Source organism: Leucoraja erinacea, chromosome 27, assembly GCF_028641065.1.
Source record: "Leucoraja erinacea ecotype New England chromosome 27, Leri_hhj_1, whole genome shotgun sequence".
NCBI classification, from domain to species: domain Eukaryota; kingdom Metazoa; phylum Chordata; class Chondrichthyes; order Rajiformes; family Rajidae; genus Leucoraja; species Leucoraja erinaceus.
This window is the reverse complement of record NC_073403.1, coordinates 3169646-3188414: the sequence shown is the minus strand read 5'-3', so window position 1 is coordinate 3188414 and position 18769 is coordinate 3169646. Positions and strand designations below refer to the sequence as shown.

Genomic DNA, 18769 nt, shown 5'->3' with positions numbered 1-18769 from the left:
CTGCACTCGCTGAGTTTCTCCAGCATTTTTGTGTACCAACGAGAGACACGTGGCGTTCGCGCCTCTTGTCCTCCCTGCCTCTGCTTGGCATTGTCTCTCCAACACCCTTTACTGAAAACCCGTCCCTTCAAAATTTCATCTCCAAGCAGCATACAGCTTACAATCTCTAAATTAGGCCATTTTTAATGTTACCCCTCTTCATTCCTTTCAAAAGTTTATTCAATAAGGTTTTTTTTTCACTTTAGAAAATAAATGGGAAGTGTCACTATGTTCAAGGGACGTCGGTCACATCTACAATCGAAACGTTATTCTGAAACACGGGAAGATGCGTGTAATTAAAAGTTAATACAATTCTAGAATGATTTAATAAGTTTATCAAAACATAAAATAAAATTTATGAAACAATATTCCATTCTGAACTCATTTCATTTGTGCTATTGTGTCGGTAGCAAATCGGTAGAGGGAAAGGATTTTCATGTAATATCCATTCATCCACACTCAAAACTGTCTCTCCTTCCCTCTCTCTCTCTCTCTCTCTCTCTCTCACACACATACCACACACACGCACATCAAACTAAGAAAATGTAAGCATTGAAATGCTAAATTGTACATTCGACTCCCATTAAATGAGGCTGTTGTATTTTGAAGTCACCACAATGCCAGATTTTTTTTAGAGCCATTCCACCTGTGCTTCCAATCGGAAATAGCTCGTTTGTGGAATAATCAAAGGCCAGTTCTGTGTATCTCAAACCGCAATATTTGGCAGTAAGGTTCCCAATCTCATCAGCTGAAGTTTTCTACCAGCAAGCTTTCTAAACAAATTATTCGGAAAGTAAGGCGAGTAGCATTTGTAACTCATTGCCACCTGAATCTGCACGCTGGACTTATAGCCAAAACTTCTGAAGGAATTACAGGAAAATCCTGGAAAAGTGGGAATGGTGACAAAATGCCAACGGGAATGGGACTTCCAAATGCAGTGGAGATTTTGCTTGAGAAAGCTATCCTTGCTTTATCTCTTTGTTAAATCAAATTCTTCTTGAGAGGAGAAGAACGCACCACTCCACAAATAACTCCTATATTGGTGGCTATTGAGGGAATGTGCTCACAGCTCATGTCGTAAGTGATAGGAGCAGGATTAGGCCATTCGGCCCATCAAGGCTACTTATATCATGGCTGTTCTATCTCTCCCTCCAAACTCCATTCTCCTGCCTTCTTCCCATAACCTCTGACACATGTATTAATCCAGAATCTATCTATATCTGCCAAAACAATATCCATTGACTTGGTCTCCACATCTCTCAGTGGCAAAGAATTCCACAGATTCACCAACCTCTGACTAAAGAAATTCCTCCTCATCTTGCTAAAGGAACATCCTTCAATTCTGATGCTATGACCTCTGGATCTAGACTCTCCCACTAGTGGAAACATCGTCACCATATCCACTCTATCCAGCCCTTTCACTATTCGGTAAGTTTAAATTAAGATGATAGAGAGTTCACGGTGGATTTATTTAAGATTCTGCCTTCATCTGACCATTGGAATCAGAAAGTAGGTAAAAATGTTGGAGAAACTCAGCGGGTGAGGCAACGTCTATGGAGGGAAGGAATAGGTGACGTTTCAGGTCGAGACCCTTCTTCACACTGATGTGGGGGGGGGGCGGGAAGAATAAAGGAAGAGGCGGAGACGGTGGGCTGTGGGAGAGCTGGGAAGGGGAGGGGAAAGAGGGAGAAAGCAGGGACTACCTGAAATTGGAGAAGTCAATGTTCATACCGCTGGGGTGTAAACTACCCAAGCAGAATATGAGGTGCTGCTCCTCCAATTTACGGTGGGACTCACTCTGGCCATGGAGGAGGCCCAGGACAGAAAGGTCGGATTCGGGAATAGGAGGGGGAGTTGAAGTGCTGAGCCACCGGGAGATCAGGTTGGTTATTGTGAACTGAGCGGAGGTGTTGGGCGAAGTGATCGCCAAGCCTACACTTGGTCTCACCGATGTAGAGCAATTGACACCTAGAGCAGCGGATGCAATAGGTGAGGTTGGAGGAGGTGCAGGTGAACCTCTGCCGCACCTGGAAAGACTGCTTGGGTCCTTGGATGGAGTCAAGGGGGGAGGTAAAGCGACAAGTGTGGCATTTCTCGCGGTTGAAAGGGAAAGTACCAGGGGAGGGGCTGGTTTGGGTGGGAAGGGACGAATTGACCAGTGAGTTACGGAGGGAGCGGCCTCTGCGGAAAGCAGACAGGGGTGGAGATGGGAAGATGTGGCCAGTGGTGGGATCCCGTTGGAGGTGGCGAAAATGTCGGAGGATTATCTGTTGTATGTGACGGCTGGTGGGGTGGAAGGTGAGGGCAAGGGGGACTCTGCCCTTGTTGCCAATGGGGGGATGGGGAGTGGGAGCAGAGTTATGGGGTATCAAAGAGATCCTGGAATAAGAAACGTGGGTAACTGAACTGCAAATCAACTATGTGTCACCACTGCAGTGCAACGGTGACTCAAAGGACACCTTCGCTCCATGCCCATACACTCGGACACACGGGCAGCATCCCTATTCTAAACATCACTTATCCATTGCCCTTGGCAGAAGCTGCCTGACCCACTGAGTTCCTCCAACACTTTCGTATTTTGATTAAAACATGAACACTGCACATCGTACTGTCCAGGGAAAAAGAATACACTAATCCTGCTTTCCCTGGAAGTACAAAGCTGGAATGCGGAGATAAGCATCTCTTGGGCCACTGGAGTGATAAACCATATAATAACTTAGACGTGTGCAATTATCTACAGGTCCCGTCTTATCGACCACAATGCCACATCTTTCAGATATCAAGTCTCTTGATATCATTCAAAGGAGTGTTGCCGAGATGTGTCTCCCAACACTCGACTCAACTCTAATCATCTGCAAATCCCCTCTTCAGTGCATGAGATTGAAAGTCAAAGGACATCACTTGTCACGAAAGATAGACACAACATGCTGGAAACATAGAAAATAGGTGCAGGAGTAGGCCATTTGGCCCTTCGAGCCTGCACCGCCATTCAATATGATCATGGCTGATCAACCAACTCAGTATCCTGTACCTGCCTTCTCTCCATACCCCCTGATACTTTTAGCCACAAAGGCCACATCTAACTCCCTCTTAAATATAGCCAATGAACTGTGGCTTCAACTACCTTCTGTGGCAGAGAATTCCACAGATTCACCACTCTCTGTGTGAATTTTTTTTTTTTCTCATCTCGGTCCTAAAGAATTTCCCCCTTATCCTTAAACTGTGACCCCTTGTTCTGGACTTCCCCAACATCGGGAACAATCTTCCTGCATCTGGCTAGTAACTAGAGGGTCAGGCAGCATCCCTGGAGAAAAGGGATGGATGACCTTTCGGGTTGGGATCTGTCTCCAGTCCTTGGTGACCCAGCCTTTTCCTCCAGAGACGCTGCCTTGACCCACCGTCACTCCAGTACTTTGTGTTTATCTCTTCGTGATAATCTGCAGTTCCTTCCTTCTGTCTTTTTACCACTTGTTATAGCGTGCGTTCGGGGAGGCTATAACGAGGTTTGTCCCCTCTGCAACAACTGTAACTATTGATTAGTACGGGTGTCTGGGGTTATGGGGAGAATGGGGTTGAGAGGGAAGAGAGATCTGCCACGATTGAATGGTGGAATAACCTTGATGGGCCGAATGGCCTAATTCTGCTCCTATCACCTATGAACTCATGAGATTATTTTTAAGGCAATTTTCCCTTTGAAAGGGAAGACCATAGTGCCTGTTTTTTCAGCGGAGCCACACACACACACACACAGTGCCCACACTGTAGGGCACACACAAGGTCCCCATACTGTACGGCACTGCCAACTGCGCTCCATTTAAGAGGGGTCGACTGTACTGAAAGTTTGCAAGTCGAGGCAATGGATGACCAGATTCAAAGCTTCTGGGACCATAACCTCGAGGTGCATTTTGGCCGTTTACATTTAAAAAGCTGTGTGGGGAAATACAAAGGTTTCTGACAATAACCATATTGCTAAACGGAATATATATATTACATTTAATAAAGGGGGCGGTGGGCAGCGGCCAGCTCGGGTGCCCGGTCAGTCGGTCGGTCGGTCGGTCGGTCGGTCGAGCGGTGTGTATTATACAGGGCGTTCCTCCTCTTCCTCGTAGCTTGTCGTGAATCCCACGGGGGTCGGTCCCGGCGTTCAGCAAGAGGCCGGGGCTGCGGAGCCGTTGACAGTCACTTTGCGGCCCCTGAGCACGGTCGGTAGCATTTGGTGACAGTTTGTGCTGCCGTTGACCGCCGAGGCCACTGCGTGTGGGTACTGGGAGTTGGGAGAGAGCGCGGGCGTCACGGGGCTCGGCAGCGAGGAGGACGTGGAAGGAACGGCCACTGGACTTCCCTTGTCACTCACAGAGTCACTCTCCGAGTTCATACTGGTATTGGCGAAGTCCTCGTTGGGGTGGCTGAGTTTTAACCTCTTGCAAGCGGCTGCTGAACCTTGTACTTCAGAAGGTAAAGGACCGTTCTAGGAACAGAAGAGGAAACAAAACCATTGACCTCTTCAGATTCAGATTCAGATTCAATTACGGTAATTGTGCATTGTCAGTGTACAGTACAGAGACAATTCGACTGTAAATGCCTTTTAGAGGGACACTCTACGAAATGCATGTGTTATTATGTGTGTGATTGTGTTTATAAGTTGTTCCGCGAGCATTGCCACTTTCATTTCACTGCACATCTCGTATGTGTATGTGACAAATAAACTTGACTTGACTTGAGACTTGAAACATAGAAAATAGGTGCAGGAGTAGGCCATTCGGCCCTTCGAGCCTGCACCACCATTCAATATGATCATGGCTGATCATCCAACTCAGTATCCCGTACCTGCTTTCTCTCCATACTTTAACCACAAGGGCCACATCTAACTCCCTCTTATATATAGCCAATGAACTGTGGCCTCAACTACCTTCTGTGGCAGAGAATTCCATAGATTCACCACTCTCTCCGTGTGAAAAATGTTTTTCTCATCTCGGTCCAAAAGGATTTCCCCCTTAACCTTAAACTGTGACCCCTTGTTCTGGACTTCCCCAACATCGGGAACAATCTTCCTGCATCTAGCCTGTCCAACCCCTTAAGAATTTTGTAAGTTTCTATAAGATCCCCCCTCAATCTTCTAAATTCTAGCGAGTACAAGCCGAGTTTATCCAGTCTTTCTTCATATGAAAGTCCTGACATCCCAGGAATCAGTCTGGTGAACCTTCTCTGTATTCCCTCTATGGCAAGAATGTCTTTCCTCAGATTAGGAGACCAAAACTGTACGCAATACTCCAGGTGTGGTCTCACCAAGACCCTGTACAACTGCAGTAGAACCTCCCTGCTCCTATACTCAAATCCTTTTGCTATGAATGCTTACATACCATTGGCTTTCTTCACTGCCTGCTGCACCTGCATGCTTACTTTCAATGACTGGTGTACCATGACACCCAGGTCTCGTTGCATCGCCCCTTTTCCTAATCGGCCACCATTCAGATAATAGTCTACTTTCCTGTTTTTGCCACCAAAGTCCAGACTTAGTTTAGACATACCGCATGAAAACAGGCCCTTCTACCCACCGAGTACACGCCCACCATCCTTGAAACTAGACAGGCCTGAAGAAAAATCTCGACCTGAAACGTCACCTATTCCTTCTCTCAGAAGAGGCCACCTGAGTTACTCCAGCACTTTGTGTCCACCTTTGGTGTAAACCAGCATCTGCAGTTCCTTTTTTAATTACAATGAAATATTTTTGTTTGCCCGCTATCCAAATAAGTAATGCCATGTTGATTCATTAAATTGATTGAAAGAGGCTGCGTGTATGCTGACCACCCGTTCTATGTTATCCCACTTTCCCAGCCACTTCCTGCACAGACGCGACCCATTAATCTGCAAACCCACACGTCTTTGTGATGTGGGAGGAAACCGGAATACCCGGAAGTAACCCGCGCGGTCACAGGGAGAATGTACAAACTCCGTACAGACAGCTTCAGAAGTCAGGGGCGAGCCCGGGTCTCTGGTTTTGTGAGGCAGCAGCTACACCACTGTGCTACACCCTTCATTGTACCAATGCAAACCACAATACAGTGTTTGCAAGCTATGCAGTCAATAGACAATAGACAACAGGTGCAGGTGTAGGCCATTTGGCCCTTCAAACCAGCACCACCATTCAATGTGATCATGGCTGATCATCCCCAATCAGTACCCCGTTCCTGCCTTCTCCCCATATCCCCTGACTCCGCTATTTTTAAGAGCCCTATCTAGCTTTCTCTTGAAAGCATCCAGAAAACATGCCTCCACCGCCCTCTGAGGCAGAGAATTCCACAGACTCGCCACTCTCTGTGAGAAAAAGTGTTTCCTCGTCTCCGTTCTAAATGGCTCACTCCTTATTCTTAAACTGTGTGGCCCCTGGGTCTGGACTCCCCCAACATCGGGAACATGTTTCCTGCCTCTAAACAATCCCAAGCCCTTAACAATCTTATATGTTTCAATGAGATACCCTCTCATCCTTCTAAACTCCAGAGTGTACAAGCCCAGCTGCTCCATTCTCTCAGCATATATGACAGTCCCGCCATCCCGGGAATTCACCTTGTAAACCTACACTGCACTCCCTCAATAGCAAGAATGTCCTTCCTCAAATTAGGGGACCAAAACTGCATACAATACTCCAGGTGTGGTCTCACTAGGGCTCTGTACAACTGCAGAAGGACCTCTTTGCTCCTATATTCGATTCCTCTTGTTATAAAGGCCAACATGCCATTCGCTTTCTTCACTACCTGCTGTACCTGCATGCTTACAGTCAAATCATGCAGCACATGAAAACAAACAAGCCAAACGCCCATACAACAGGTAGAGCGAGGACGACGATAACAGCGTTCAGATTATAGTTGCCGGCATTACGGTGTACAAATACTGAAATGAACATGAAATATAATATAGAGTCAAGGGGCCCTAGAGGCTGGAATCGAGTAATGCACAAAGTGTTGAAGGAACTCAGCAGGTCAGGCGGCATCTGTGGAGTCAATGGGCAGGATACACCTGAAGAAGATTCCCGATCGGAAACATCCCCTGTCCGTTCCCTTCACAGATGCTACCTGACCCACTGGGTTCTTCTGGCACTTTGTGTTGTGTTTGAAATATTATATAGATGTTTGAAGTCCAGCTCCTGCAATAAACCAGTTTGCATTCCACCCCCACCAACCAGACTGATTCCTGGGATGTCAGGACTGTCTTATGAAGAAAGACTGGATAGACTTGGTTTATACTCTCTAGAGTTTAGGAGATTGAGAGGGGATCTTATAGAAACTTACAAAATTCTTAAGGGGTTGGACAGGCTAGATGCAGGAAGATTGTTTCCGATGTTGGGGAAGTCCAGGACAAGGGGTCACAGCTTAAGGATAAGGGGGAAATCCTTTAAAACCGAGATGAGGAGAACTTTTTTCACACAGAGAGTGGTGAATCTCTGGAACTCTCTGCCACAGAGGGTAGTTGAGGCCAGTTCATTGGCTATATTTAAGAGGGAGTTAGATGTGGCCCTTGTGGCCAAGGGGTTCAGAGGGTATGGAGAAAAGGCAGGTACAGGATACTGAGTTGGATGATCAGCCATGATCATATTAAATGGCGGTGCAGGCTCGAAGGGCCGAATGGCCTACTCCTGCACCTAATTTCTATGTTTCTATGTTTCTATGTAACCCCCTTAATAGGTTTCCTGAAGACATCAATATGTCCAATATTTCAGCTTGCTATTATCCTTGGCTGTGGATATTGAGGATCGCACACGTTTCTCAAACAGCCATTGTTACCATCATTGAAAACGCCACCTCTAACCTGCACCCCCTGAACACAGTACAAGTCAGTCTCACCTCGCCCACAGCTAACAATGGCCTGTTTCCTTCATCATCACTACTTGTTCACATATCCGTCATTCATTTCTCCTACATCTCTCTATATCACCATCTATATCTCTCGTTTCCCTCTCCCCTGACTCTCAGTCTGAAACATAGAAACATAGAAATTAGGTGCAGGAGTAGGCCATTCGGCCCTTCGAGCATGCACCGCCATTCAATATGATCATGGCTGATCATCCAACTCAGTATCCCGTACCTGCCTTCTCTCCAAACCCTCTGATCCCCTTAGCCACAAGGGCCACATCTAACTCCCTCTTAAATATAGCCAATGAACTGTGGCCTCGACTACCCTCTGCGGCAGAGAGTTCCAGAGATTCACCACTCTCTGTGTGAAAAAGGTTCTTCTCATCTCGGTTTTAAAGGATTTCCCCCTTATCCTTAAGCTGTGACCCCTTGTTCTGGACTTCCCCAACATCAGGAGCAATCTTCCTGCATCTAGCCTGTCCAACCCCTTAAGAATTTTGTAAGTTTCTATAAGATCCCCTCTCAATCTCCTAAATTCTAGAGAGTATAAACCAAGTCTATCCAGTCTTTTTTCATAAGACAGTCCTGACATCCCAGGAATCAGTCTGGTGAACCTTCTCGACCAGGTCTTGACCTGTTTTCTGTCCAACCCCTTAAGAATTTTATAGAAACTTACAAAATTCTTAAGGGGTTGGACAGGCTAGATGCAGGAAGATTGTTCCCGATGTTGGGGAAGTCCAGGACAAGGGGTCACACAGTTTAAGGATAAAGGGGAAATCCTTTAGGACCGAGATGAAAAAAAACATTTTTCACACAGAGAGTGGCAAATCTCTGGAACTCTCTGCCACAGAAGGTAGTTGAGGCCACAGTTCATTGGCTATATTTAAGAGGGAGTTAGATGTGGCCCTTGTGGCTAAAGGGATCAGGGGGTATGGAGAGAAGGCAGGTACAGGATACAAAGTTGGATGATCAGCCATGATCATATTGAATGGCGGTGCAGGCTCGAAGGGCCGAATGGCCTACTCCTGCACCTATTGTCTATGTTTCTATGTTTCTATGACCTGACATGTCACCTGTTCCTTTTCTCCACAGATGCTGCCCGACCCGCTGAGTTACTCCAGCTTTTTGTGTCTATCTACAGAGCATCACTCGACAGTTTCTCAACAATCCCTACCCACATAGTAGATGTCTCAAAATACTGTTGTGTTGGGGCCTCACTTGTTTATGGAACACACATGTTTCAGCCATTGGCCACTTAGCCTTAGATCGTGGGAAAAAGTCGTCCAGCATAGAACATGAACACAAAATGCTGGAGTAACTCAGCGGGACTGGCAGCATCTCTGGATGGAAAGAATGGGTGACGTTTCGGGTCGAGACCCTCTTTAGACCCTAAAACGTCGCTCATTCCTTGTTTCCAGAGATGTTGCTTGTCCCACTGAGTTACTCCAGAATTTTGTGTCAATCTTTGGTGTAAACCAGTATCTGCAGTTCCCTGCTCAATGGAATATAGAACATAGTAAATCACAGGAACAGGCCCATCGGCCCAAAGTGTCTGTACCGAAAATAATGTCAACATAAACTAAACTCATCCGCCCGTGCAAGATCAATATCCCCCAATTCCGCTAATACCGTGTACCTATCTAAAAGCCACTTAAACGCCACTATCGTATCTGCCCCCACCATCACCCCTGGCAGCACATTACAAGCCCCTCACTGTAAAACTGTGCCCTCTATCTTCAATGTTTCAACCCTACGGGGAAGGTTCCGACTGTCTACCCTATCTATGCCTCATAATTGTATATGCAAAAAGCTGGAGTAACTCGGCGACACAGGCAGCAGGGTGACGTTTCATGTTGAGACCCTTCTTCAGATGTCTCAACCCACAAAACATCACCTATTCCTTCTCACCAGGGAAGGTGCCTGACCCGCTGAGTTACTCCAGCGTTTTGTGTCTACCTTCGGTTTAAACCAGCACCTGCAGTTCCTTCTTACACATGATTGTATATACATCTGTCAGGTCTCCCCTCAGCCTCCAGCATTCTAAACAACCCTAGTTTGTCCTCTCTTTGTTGCTCGTGTCCACTAATCCAGGCAGCATTCTCCAAATGCTTCTTAGAAATTTTATATCAAAGGGACAGGCCGAGCATGTATGTAAGTACATACGTGTGTAGAGATTACTATGTATGTACATATGCGTGTACATATATACTCAGCTCTCTCTGACATGCACAAACACGAACACACATGCATGAACACACATGCAAACACATACACACACCCATGTGCAAACACACACATACACACGCACATACACGCACATACACACAAACACACACATACACAACACACACACACACACGCACATACACACCACACACACGCGCGCACACACACACACACCCACGCCCACACACACACACACCCACGCCCACACACACCCACACCCGCACACACACACACAGAATTGTCTAACCAGCTGTAGTGAAATTTAGGCATTAATCCGATTTTGATTCGGACTCCACCGTTCAAAATAATCCACCCCTGATAAATAACTTCATCCACATCTCCAATCGATTTTAAATGCTTTAGGTTTAGGATGTTGGTGTGTGAGGGTGATGGGCGCCTGTTGTCCAGGAGCTCAGGTCAATAATTACATGCCTAGCAGCTGCACTGTGCATATTTGAAATTTCGTATCCAATCTAATCCCAGCAACTTTGTGTTAATTTTACAGTATTTGCACAATTTGCCTTTTACCCCTGGAAAAATATGAAGTGCCGAGGCAACTTAGCGAGTCAGGCAGCATCTGTGGTGGAAATGTCTGTCTGTGGAGGTTTTAGTTAGTGGACCCCTTTCCATTCCCTCCACAGATGCTGTCTGACCTGCTGAGTTATGGTATGGCATGGTACTTTATGTTTCACCTGCACCTAGTGAGCTACAGCGATATTCAAGATAGACACAAAATGCTGGAGTAACTCAGCAGGACAGCCAGCATCTCTGGAGTCTTCTTCTCCTTCAGTCTTCTTCAGTCACGACCCGAAACGTCACCCATTCCTTCTCTCCAGATTGAATGCTGTCTGTCCCGCTGAGCTACTGAGCATTTAGAAACATAGAAACATAGAAATTAGGTGCAGGAGTAGGCCATTCAGCCCTTTGAGCCTGAACCGCCATTCAATATGATCATGGCTGATCAGTTGTACAGCAGTTGTACAGGGTCTTGGTGAGACCACACCTGGAGTATTGCGTGCAGTTTTGGTCTCCAAATCTGAGGAAGGACATTATTGCCATAGAGGGAGTGCAGAGAAGGTTCACCAGACTGATTCCTGGGATGTCAGGACTGTCTTATGAAGATAGACTGGATAGACTTGGTTTATACTCTCTAGAATTTAGGAGATTGAGAGGGGATCTTATAGAAACTTACAAAATTCTTAAGGGGTTGGAAAGGCTAGATGCAGGAAGATTGTTCCTGATGTTGGGGAAGTCCAAGACAAGGGGTCACAGCTTAAGGATAAGGGGGAAATCCTTTAAAACCGAGATGAGGAGAACTTTTTTCACACAGAGAATGGTGAATCTCTGGAACTCTCTGCCACAGAGGGTAGTTGAAGCCAGTTCATTGGCTATATTTAAGAGGGAGTTAGATGTGGCCCTTGTGGCCAAGGGGATCAGAGGGTATGGAGAGAAGGCAGGTACGGGATACTGAGTTGGATGATCAGCCATGATCATATTGAATGGCGGTGCAGGCTCGAAGGGCCGAATGGCCTACTCCTGCACCTAATTTCTATGTTTCTATGTTTCTATGTCTATCATCCAACTCAGTATCCTGTACCTGCCTTCTCTCCATACCCCCTGATCCCTTTAGCCACAAGAGCCACATCTAACTCCTTCTTAAATATAGCTGATGAACTGTGGCCTCAACTACCTTCTGTGGCAGAGAATTCCACAGATTCACCACTCTCTGTGTGAAAAATGTTTTGTGTCTATCTTCAATTTAAACCTGCAGTTCTTCCCTACAGTGAAAGTAATTTGTGTGTACAGTTCCCTGTAGATACTACAGTGGATGACTGTAGTATCTACACTTTGGTGTTTTACTCAAGATTCCAGCATCTGCAGTTCCTAGGGTCTCCCTATAGAATACACTCTGTTGGCACCGTGTATAATGTGATGGGAGGGAAAGATTGTGTTGGTAGATAAGTGCCGGTTGAAGAGGTGCCAAAGGCGAGTTCAGGTGAGACACACACCTGCACTTATGGATCAGGTGAGGCACACACCTGCACTTATGGCCCCATTCAACTCAAGGCGTTAAATGAATAGACTGTGCGCGTAATACGTTTTAGTGCGGGCTAATTAAGGAACTCAGGGTGTGAATACTCATGACAACGTTAGAGAAACTGACCCGAATATAACCGCACAGGTTAGATTGTCTCCACACCTGGCCACGAGCTCACACAGAAAACAACCTCCCCCCTATCAATAGGGAGCGTACACCAAGGACTGCAATATCCTCTCCTTCACGCCTGGCTGAACAGCTGAAAGATGATTGCTTTCCTCAGGTTGTTTCTACCTTCCAGTTCACCCGAGAGTTACCTGACAGGGAGCCCGGGACATCTGAGGCCGCACAGAAGCCAGCCCTCGTTTCACATGGGGCTGATATAGAATTCGGTGGCGTGTACAATCACGTCCCAACCTTGGCGCTACACCAAATCGTTCTCTTTCAACTTCAAGTGCGAAAGGAATGGGAGAAATGATTTGCCTCCCGACCCCTGTCCTCCAGATATGCCGCGTGACCCGCCGAGTCACTCCAGCGTCTTGTGTCTATCTGCCGTCAGACTCAGTCTCATTGTTCCGACCAGCCGCCTGACCGACACCGGAGGTGTCCACGTGGAGCAGAAGCTTTAATCTGACACCGTACCGTCTCTCAGGGGTACACAAAAACGCTGGAGAAACTCAGCGGGTGCAGCAGCATCTATGGAGCGAAGGAAATAGGCGACGTTTCGGGCCGAAACCCTTCTTCAGACTTACTCTCACAGTCTCTCAGGAGAATTCACGTCGGCATTTTAAATTTTAAAAAGACCTGGGGAATAATCTTGTCTCTCAGGAGCATTTTAAAGACCTGGGGAATAATCTTGACACCCCACGAGGTGATCTGGGACTGATATTTATCACGTAACATCAGAAAAACATGTTTCCCGGATATATGTTTATGTGTGCTTGCTGCCTGCATATTGGCCGCTAAATTCTCCACTTTACTGCAGTGTGATTACGCTATTAAAAGCATTCCGGCTTCAAGAGCGCGTCTGTTTGTCGCGAAATGGACGGGGAAGGTGATATACTAACGAAGTTCACTGTCTTTGTTTGTACGCAATAACTAGTGCACACACTGGCGTACACACATACACCAAACACATCGTGGGACATAGAACAATACATCGCGGATGCAGGCCCTTCGGCCCACAATGTCCGTGCCGACCACGTTGCCAAGTTAAACCCCCCGGCCCGCACGTGATCCGTGCCCCATCCATTCCCTGCATATCCATGCCGCCAATCTTAAGGGTTTCGGCCCGAAACGTTGCCTATTTCCTTCGCTCCATAGATGGCTGCACCCGCTGAGTTTCTCCAGCTTTTCTGTGTAACCGCCAATCTTAAAGCCTCTTTAACGCCACTATCGTAGCTGCCCCCAGCAACGCGTTCCAGTCACTCACCACATTAACAAAAACATGCCCCGCAAACATTGTCCGTCCCACATTAAAGCGATATCCCCTGGTCTTTGACATTTGCACCGTGACTGTCTACCCTATCTATGCCCCCTCGCAGTTAAACAGATTCCATCTGATCTCCCCTCAACCTTTGACGTTCCAGATAAAACATTCCAAGTCTGTCCCAATCTCACTTTCCATCTAATACCTTCTAATCCGGGCAGCATTCTGGTAAACCTCTTCCGCGCCATCTCCAAAGATGTAAACTTGCTATAGACCAGTGGTTCCCAACCTTTTTTTTAGCTCATGGCCCCCTTGGGATCTTTTAATTTTTCTGTGCCCCTCCCCCCCCTGACATTATTAGCGGGGAAAAAAGTACTTCAATATTATAACACCTTCCATAAAAATATCAGTGTCTAATAACAGCACATATATTATCTATTATTCTATTCCACAAACATCAAAAATATTTCAACTACATAGATTTAAATGTATTAGAATTGAAATTTAGGAGGCCACAGGGTGGGAGCTCTGTGGCCCCCTTCATTGAACCTGTGGCCCCCTAAATCCCAAATTATTTCTGAAATTTGCCATATGGCCCCAGGTTGGGAATCAGTGGTCTAGATAAACGCAGTACAACGAGCATGCACATGTGAACAATTTCAGCTTGGTAAACACGTTCCTATACGCAACCATAACAATTCCTGATCCATCACTAAAGTGTTAGTTACCCGTCTCCACGTATAAATATACGCGATGTCCATAAGTGTGTAGTAATCTTTCAGAGGTTCGTCTTCATACATGACGTCAATCTAGAATCAAGGCAAACGATTTCAGTGACGACAAAGAACAGAAAAATCGATTTCAATTGGATTGTGTTCCCTTTATTCGCGGTAGAAAACACTTACTCGGAAATTGCTGGGAATATCCATCTTATTCCGGAGAAACTTCCCCAAATGCATCACCGTCATCGCGGCGGGACACCTGAGATACCGAACACTGTTGGCCTAAAGAGAGACATAAGACAGGTGAGTGGCTGGATGTTGGGGTATGGGCGCCCCAATTCCTGTAGTTTGGTGTAGGATCAAAGTAACTCATTTTGCGTTATTACCCAGAGAAAAGTAGTGTCCGGGATTACTCTGCATACTCATGATACGAAAGTGCCAGCAGGAGTTATGTTCAAACCTTTAATGGTATGGCCTTTTGTTAAAGGGTCAAAGAATGAACAGAGAGGGGGTTAAGCCAGGGTTTAGCAACACTGAACCCAAAACACTGACAAAACAGTCACAAACTCGACCCCATAACCCCACTCCCTCAAACAATAATTAAACGCCATTCCTGAAAAAATGCCTCCAAGTCTGATCGTTCCATTCTTTCAGTTTGAATGTGTTATCGGAGGTTCCTATCTCGCGTAATGTTTTGTATTGGAAGGAACTGCTGATGCTGGTTTAAACCGAAGATAGACACAAAATACTGGAGTAACTCAGCGGGGCGGGAAGCATCTCCAGAGATACGGAATGGGTGATTTTTCGGGTCGAGACTCCCTTCTTCAGACTCTACCTGAGCGGAGTCTGAAGTAGATTCCCGACTGCAAACGTCGCAATCCCTGTGTCAGCCATGGACAGTGCCCCAGCGACATTGTGCTTTCTTTTTAAAACCCGTTTAAAATGTTTATCCACGATCCCTTGACGTTTCAAACACACTTTCCTCGCAGTTTACCGGGTAACTCGAAAAAGGCGAGTAAGGGACAGAAGTTTAGGGGTAATATGAGGGGGAACTTCTTTACTCAGAGAGTGGTAGCGGTGTGGAATGAGCTTCCAGTGGAAGTGGTGGCGGCAGGTTCATTGGTATCATTTAAAAATAATATTGGATAGGCACATGGATGAGAAGGGAATGGAGGGTTTTGGTATGAGTGCAGGCAGGTGGGACTAAGGGGGAAAAATTTGTTCGGCACGGACTTGTAGGGCCGAGATGGCCTGTTTCCCGTGCTGTAATTGTTATATGGTTATATGGTTTACATCTGTAAATAAACTGAAACGCTGCTAAAAAAAAATAACAGTTAGGGAAGGCAAATTTGGATGGGGACGAGAACGCAAGAATCTTGCAGCGCTGTAGGGAATGTGTGGACGAGATAGGATATGGAGAGGGAAGGGGAGGGGAGGATATACTGAAGGGGGGAGCGGATCACGGCCTCCTCTGGCAATGTAACATTTTACGATTTCACTGCCAATAACCAAATTATAGTCTAGAATTTCCAATCAAATAATTTAAAAGGCTTTGTTTCTTAATCAATGTCACTGCCAAGGGGGAATGAATGAATGGTTTGTTTACATGTCTGCTAAGTACTGTTTACTTTCTGTGGGCGGTTGGATTATTAATAGCTTGAGTTTCTTTGATTACTGCAATTTAAAAGATGAGCCTGAGCGCGAAAATCAAATACAAATTGTTGTACCACGTCTGAATTTTCCTCATGTCGATTTTGGCACCTGCAGTAGGCGAGGTGATATTCTATTGGCATTTTAAATATATGGATTGGTTTAATAGTTCAGGTAACACCGCAGAGGAAACTCACTTTGTCTGTTTCTTCAGTTTGCGGTACCTCTTTCTTTTCTGACCTGGAACACAAACACATTAGACCATTTTAGATCAATATATTTTTTTGAACAAGATTTCAGGAAACACGATGATAGACAGGAAGTGGGGTGCCATAGAACAAGCGTGATCGATGGTCGACGTGAAATCGGTGGGCCCTGAGTTGTGTGTTTCTTCGTTGCGTCTCCAGACAAAAATATAGGGCTGCAAATGTTGGTTTACACCGAGGATAGACGCGAAGTGCTGGAGTAACTCAGTGGGTTTAGGCAGCATCTCTGGAGAAAAGGGATGGGTGACTTTTCGGATCGCAACCCTTCTGTACATGCTGCCTGTCCCGCTGAGTCACTCCAGTACTTTGTGGCTATTTACGGTGTAAACCAGCATCTGCAGTTCCACTCTACACGTTCAGGAAACACGACTTTGGATAGTCCAAGGGCCGTGAAAGGTGCAATATTAATCCGCCCATTTCACCCGACCAGTGGCTCGCCGTTATACACATGTGTTATACCCAAATAGCATCACAAATCGCTCCACCGCTTTCTCAGGCTAGTCTCAATTGCATCAAACAGCTCAGCCAAACAATACATGCGATGTATTGTAACTTTAACACAATCAAAAGTCAGTTTTTTTTCATCAACCACAATTTTGCAGATGAATGGAAAATTATGTTAAATTTGGAAGAGAAACAGATGCAAGATTCAATTGACTTAATCATTCATTTTGAAACAAAGTAATGACATTTAAATCTTTTAACGAAAATGAGAGTGGTTTTCAGAGTAGTATTAGTTTCAAAAACAGAAAATGTGTTGTATGCTCAACAACGCAGGCAGCATCTGTGGAGAGGATAAAAAGTAAATTAAATTAACCAGCATGGACAGTTTAAAAACAATACAACGTTGTTTTAGCTTCTTCTTCTTGCGAATGAAACTGAAACCAAAGGAATAGTTAGATCTCAAGCCCGGTGTTGAGCATCTGTTGGCGTCAATGTCTGCCAGGCCCTGGCACAGCTCCATTTGGTGGGTGGTAGAGCGGGCACCCAGAGATGACATGGTTGGCTGCCTGTTGTTCTGGCAATGAATTGGTTTGATTCAGTAAATGGAATGCACCAGTAAAAGTGAAAGTGTATTTGTTAAAGGAAGTGGTGACCAGGGTAAAGGAGAGAAATATCAATGAGTATCAAAATCACTTTAAATAAATTGCATCATTTTTGACGATTTTACAATACAACTAAAAATTGTTCATGGACTAATGTCACCCATATTTCCATTCCCAATCTCACCCATATTTCCATTTGGCTTTGCGGGAAGGAATTTGGCCCAATGAGTCAATGCTAGCTCTCGGAGCAATGCCAATAGCCCATTTATGTTCTCATGGTCTATTCCTTCTAACATGAGCATCAACACCAATAGAACTTACAGAGGCTAATGCATGCTTTGTTATGGTGGGAGGAAAGTGGAGCACCTTTGGGGAAAACCCATAGGCAACATGGGGAGAACATGCCACAAACGTCACACTGCCACAGATCAGGATGGCACCCAGATTACATAAAAACATGGAAAATAGGTGCAGGAGTAGGCCATTCGGCCCTTCAAACATTCAATATGAACATGGCTGATCATCCAACATTGAAACATTGAAACATCTTATAGAAACTTACAAAATTCTTAAAGGGTTGGACAGGCTAGATGCAGGAAGATTGTTCCCGATGTTGGGGAAGTCCAGGACAAGGGGTCACAGTTTAAGGATAAAGGGGAAATCCTTTAGGACCGAGATGAGAAAAACATTTTTCACACAGTGAGTGGTGAATCTGTGGAACTCTCTGCCACAGAGGGTAGTTGAGGCCAGTTCATTGGCTATATATAAGAGGGAGTTAGATGTGGCCCCTTGTGGCCAAGGGGATCAGAGGGTATGGAGAGAAGGCAGGTACGGGATACTGAGTTGGATGATCAGCCATGATCATATTGAATAGCGGTGCAGGCTCGAAGGGCCGAATGGCCTACTCCTGCACCTAATTTCTATGTTTCTATGTTCCTGCTTTCTCCCTATATCCCTTGATTCAGTTAGCCCTCAGAGTTATATCTAACTCTCGTTTGAATACATCCAGCGAATTGGCCTCCACTGCCTTCTGTGGCAGAGAATTCCAGATTCACAACTCTCTGGGTGAAAAGGCTTTTCCTCATCTCAGTCCTAAATGGCTTACCCCTTATTCTTAAACTGTGAGTGACCCCTGGTTCTGGACTCCCCCAAAAATCGGGAACTTTTTTCCCTGCATCAAACCTGTCCAATCCCTTAAGAATTTCATATGTTTCTATTAGATCCTCTCTCATCCTTCTAAATGCCAGTGAATATAAGCTCGGTTGAACCATTCTTTATGCCAGTCGATTCATTCTGCTCCAGATTGCTGGTGTTGTACACACTAAACCTCTGCTGAAGGAGCAGGAAAGATTTCTCCACTAGCTTGCCCTGCTATAATCCTTTGACCAGCAGTTTATCCGGTCATTATCGCACTACTCTGAGTGAGATCCTTGCATGTAAGTTCCAAGATTTCTCTGCATTAATAACTCTCCAAAAGGTATGGTGAAGCATAAGGGGACGTCCCAT

General features: G+C 45.7%; 1 protein-coding gene across 2 annotated transcripts in view; it reads right to left on the bottom strand.

Moving 5' to 3' along the window:
* Positions 1 to 346: 346 nt before the first annotated feature.
* The window catches only part of LOC129710099 (polycomb complex protein BMI-1-like), a 47966-nt gene continuing 29543 nt past the window's right edge, over positions 347 to 18769 (bottom strand). For both annotated transcript variants that reach the window (XM_055656817.1, XM_055656818.1), the window contains 4 exons: positions 16149 to 16191; positions 14485 to 14583; positions 14308 to 14388; positions 347 to 4507 (listed from right to left, as the gene is read on the bottom strand). In XM_055656817.1, coding sequence (XP_055512792.1) covers positions 4184 to 4507; positions 14308 to 14388; positions 14485 to 14583; positions 16149 to 16191 — 547 coding nt within the window. In that variant the 3' untranslated portion in view covers positions 347 to 4183. The remainder of the gene's footprint in view (positions 4508 to 14307; positions 14389 to 14484; positions 14584 to 16148; positions 16192 to 18769) is intronic.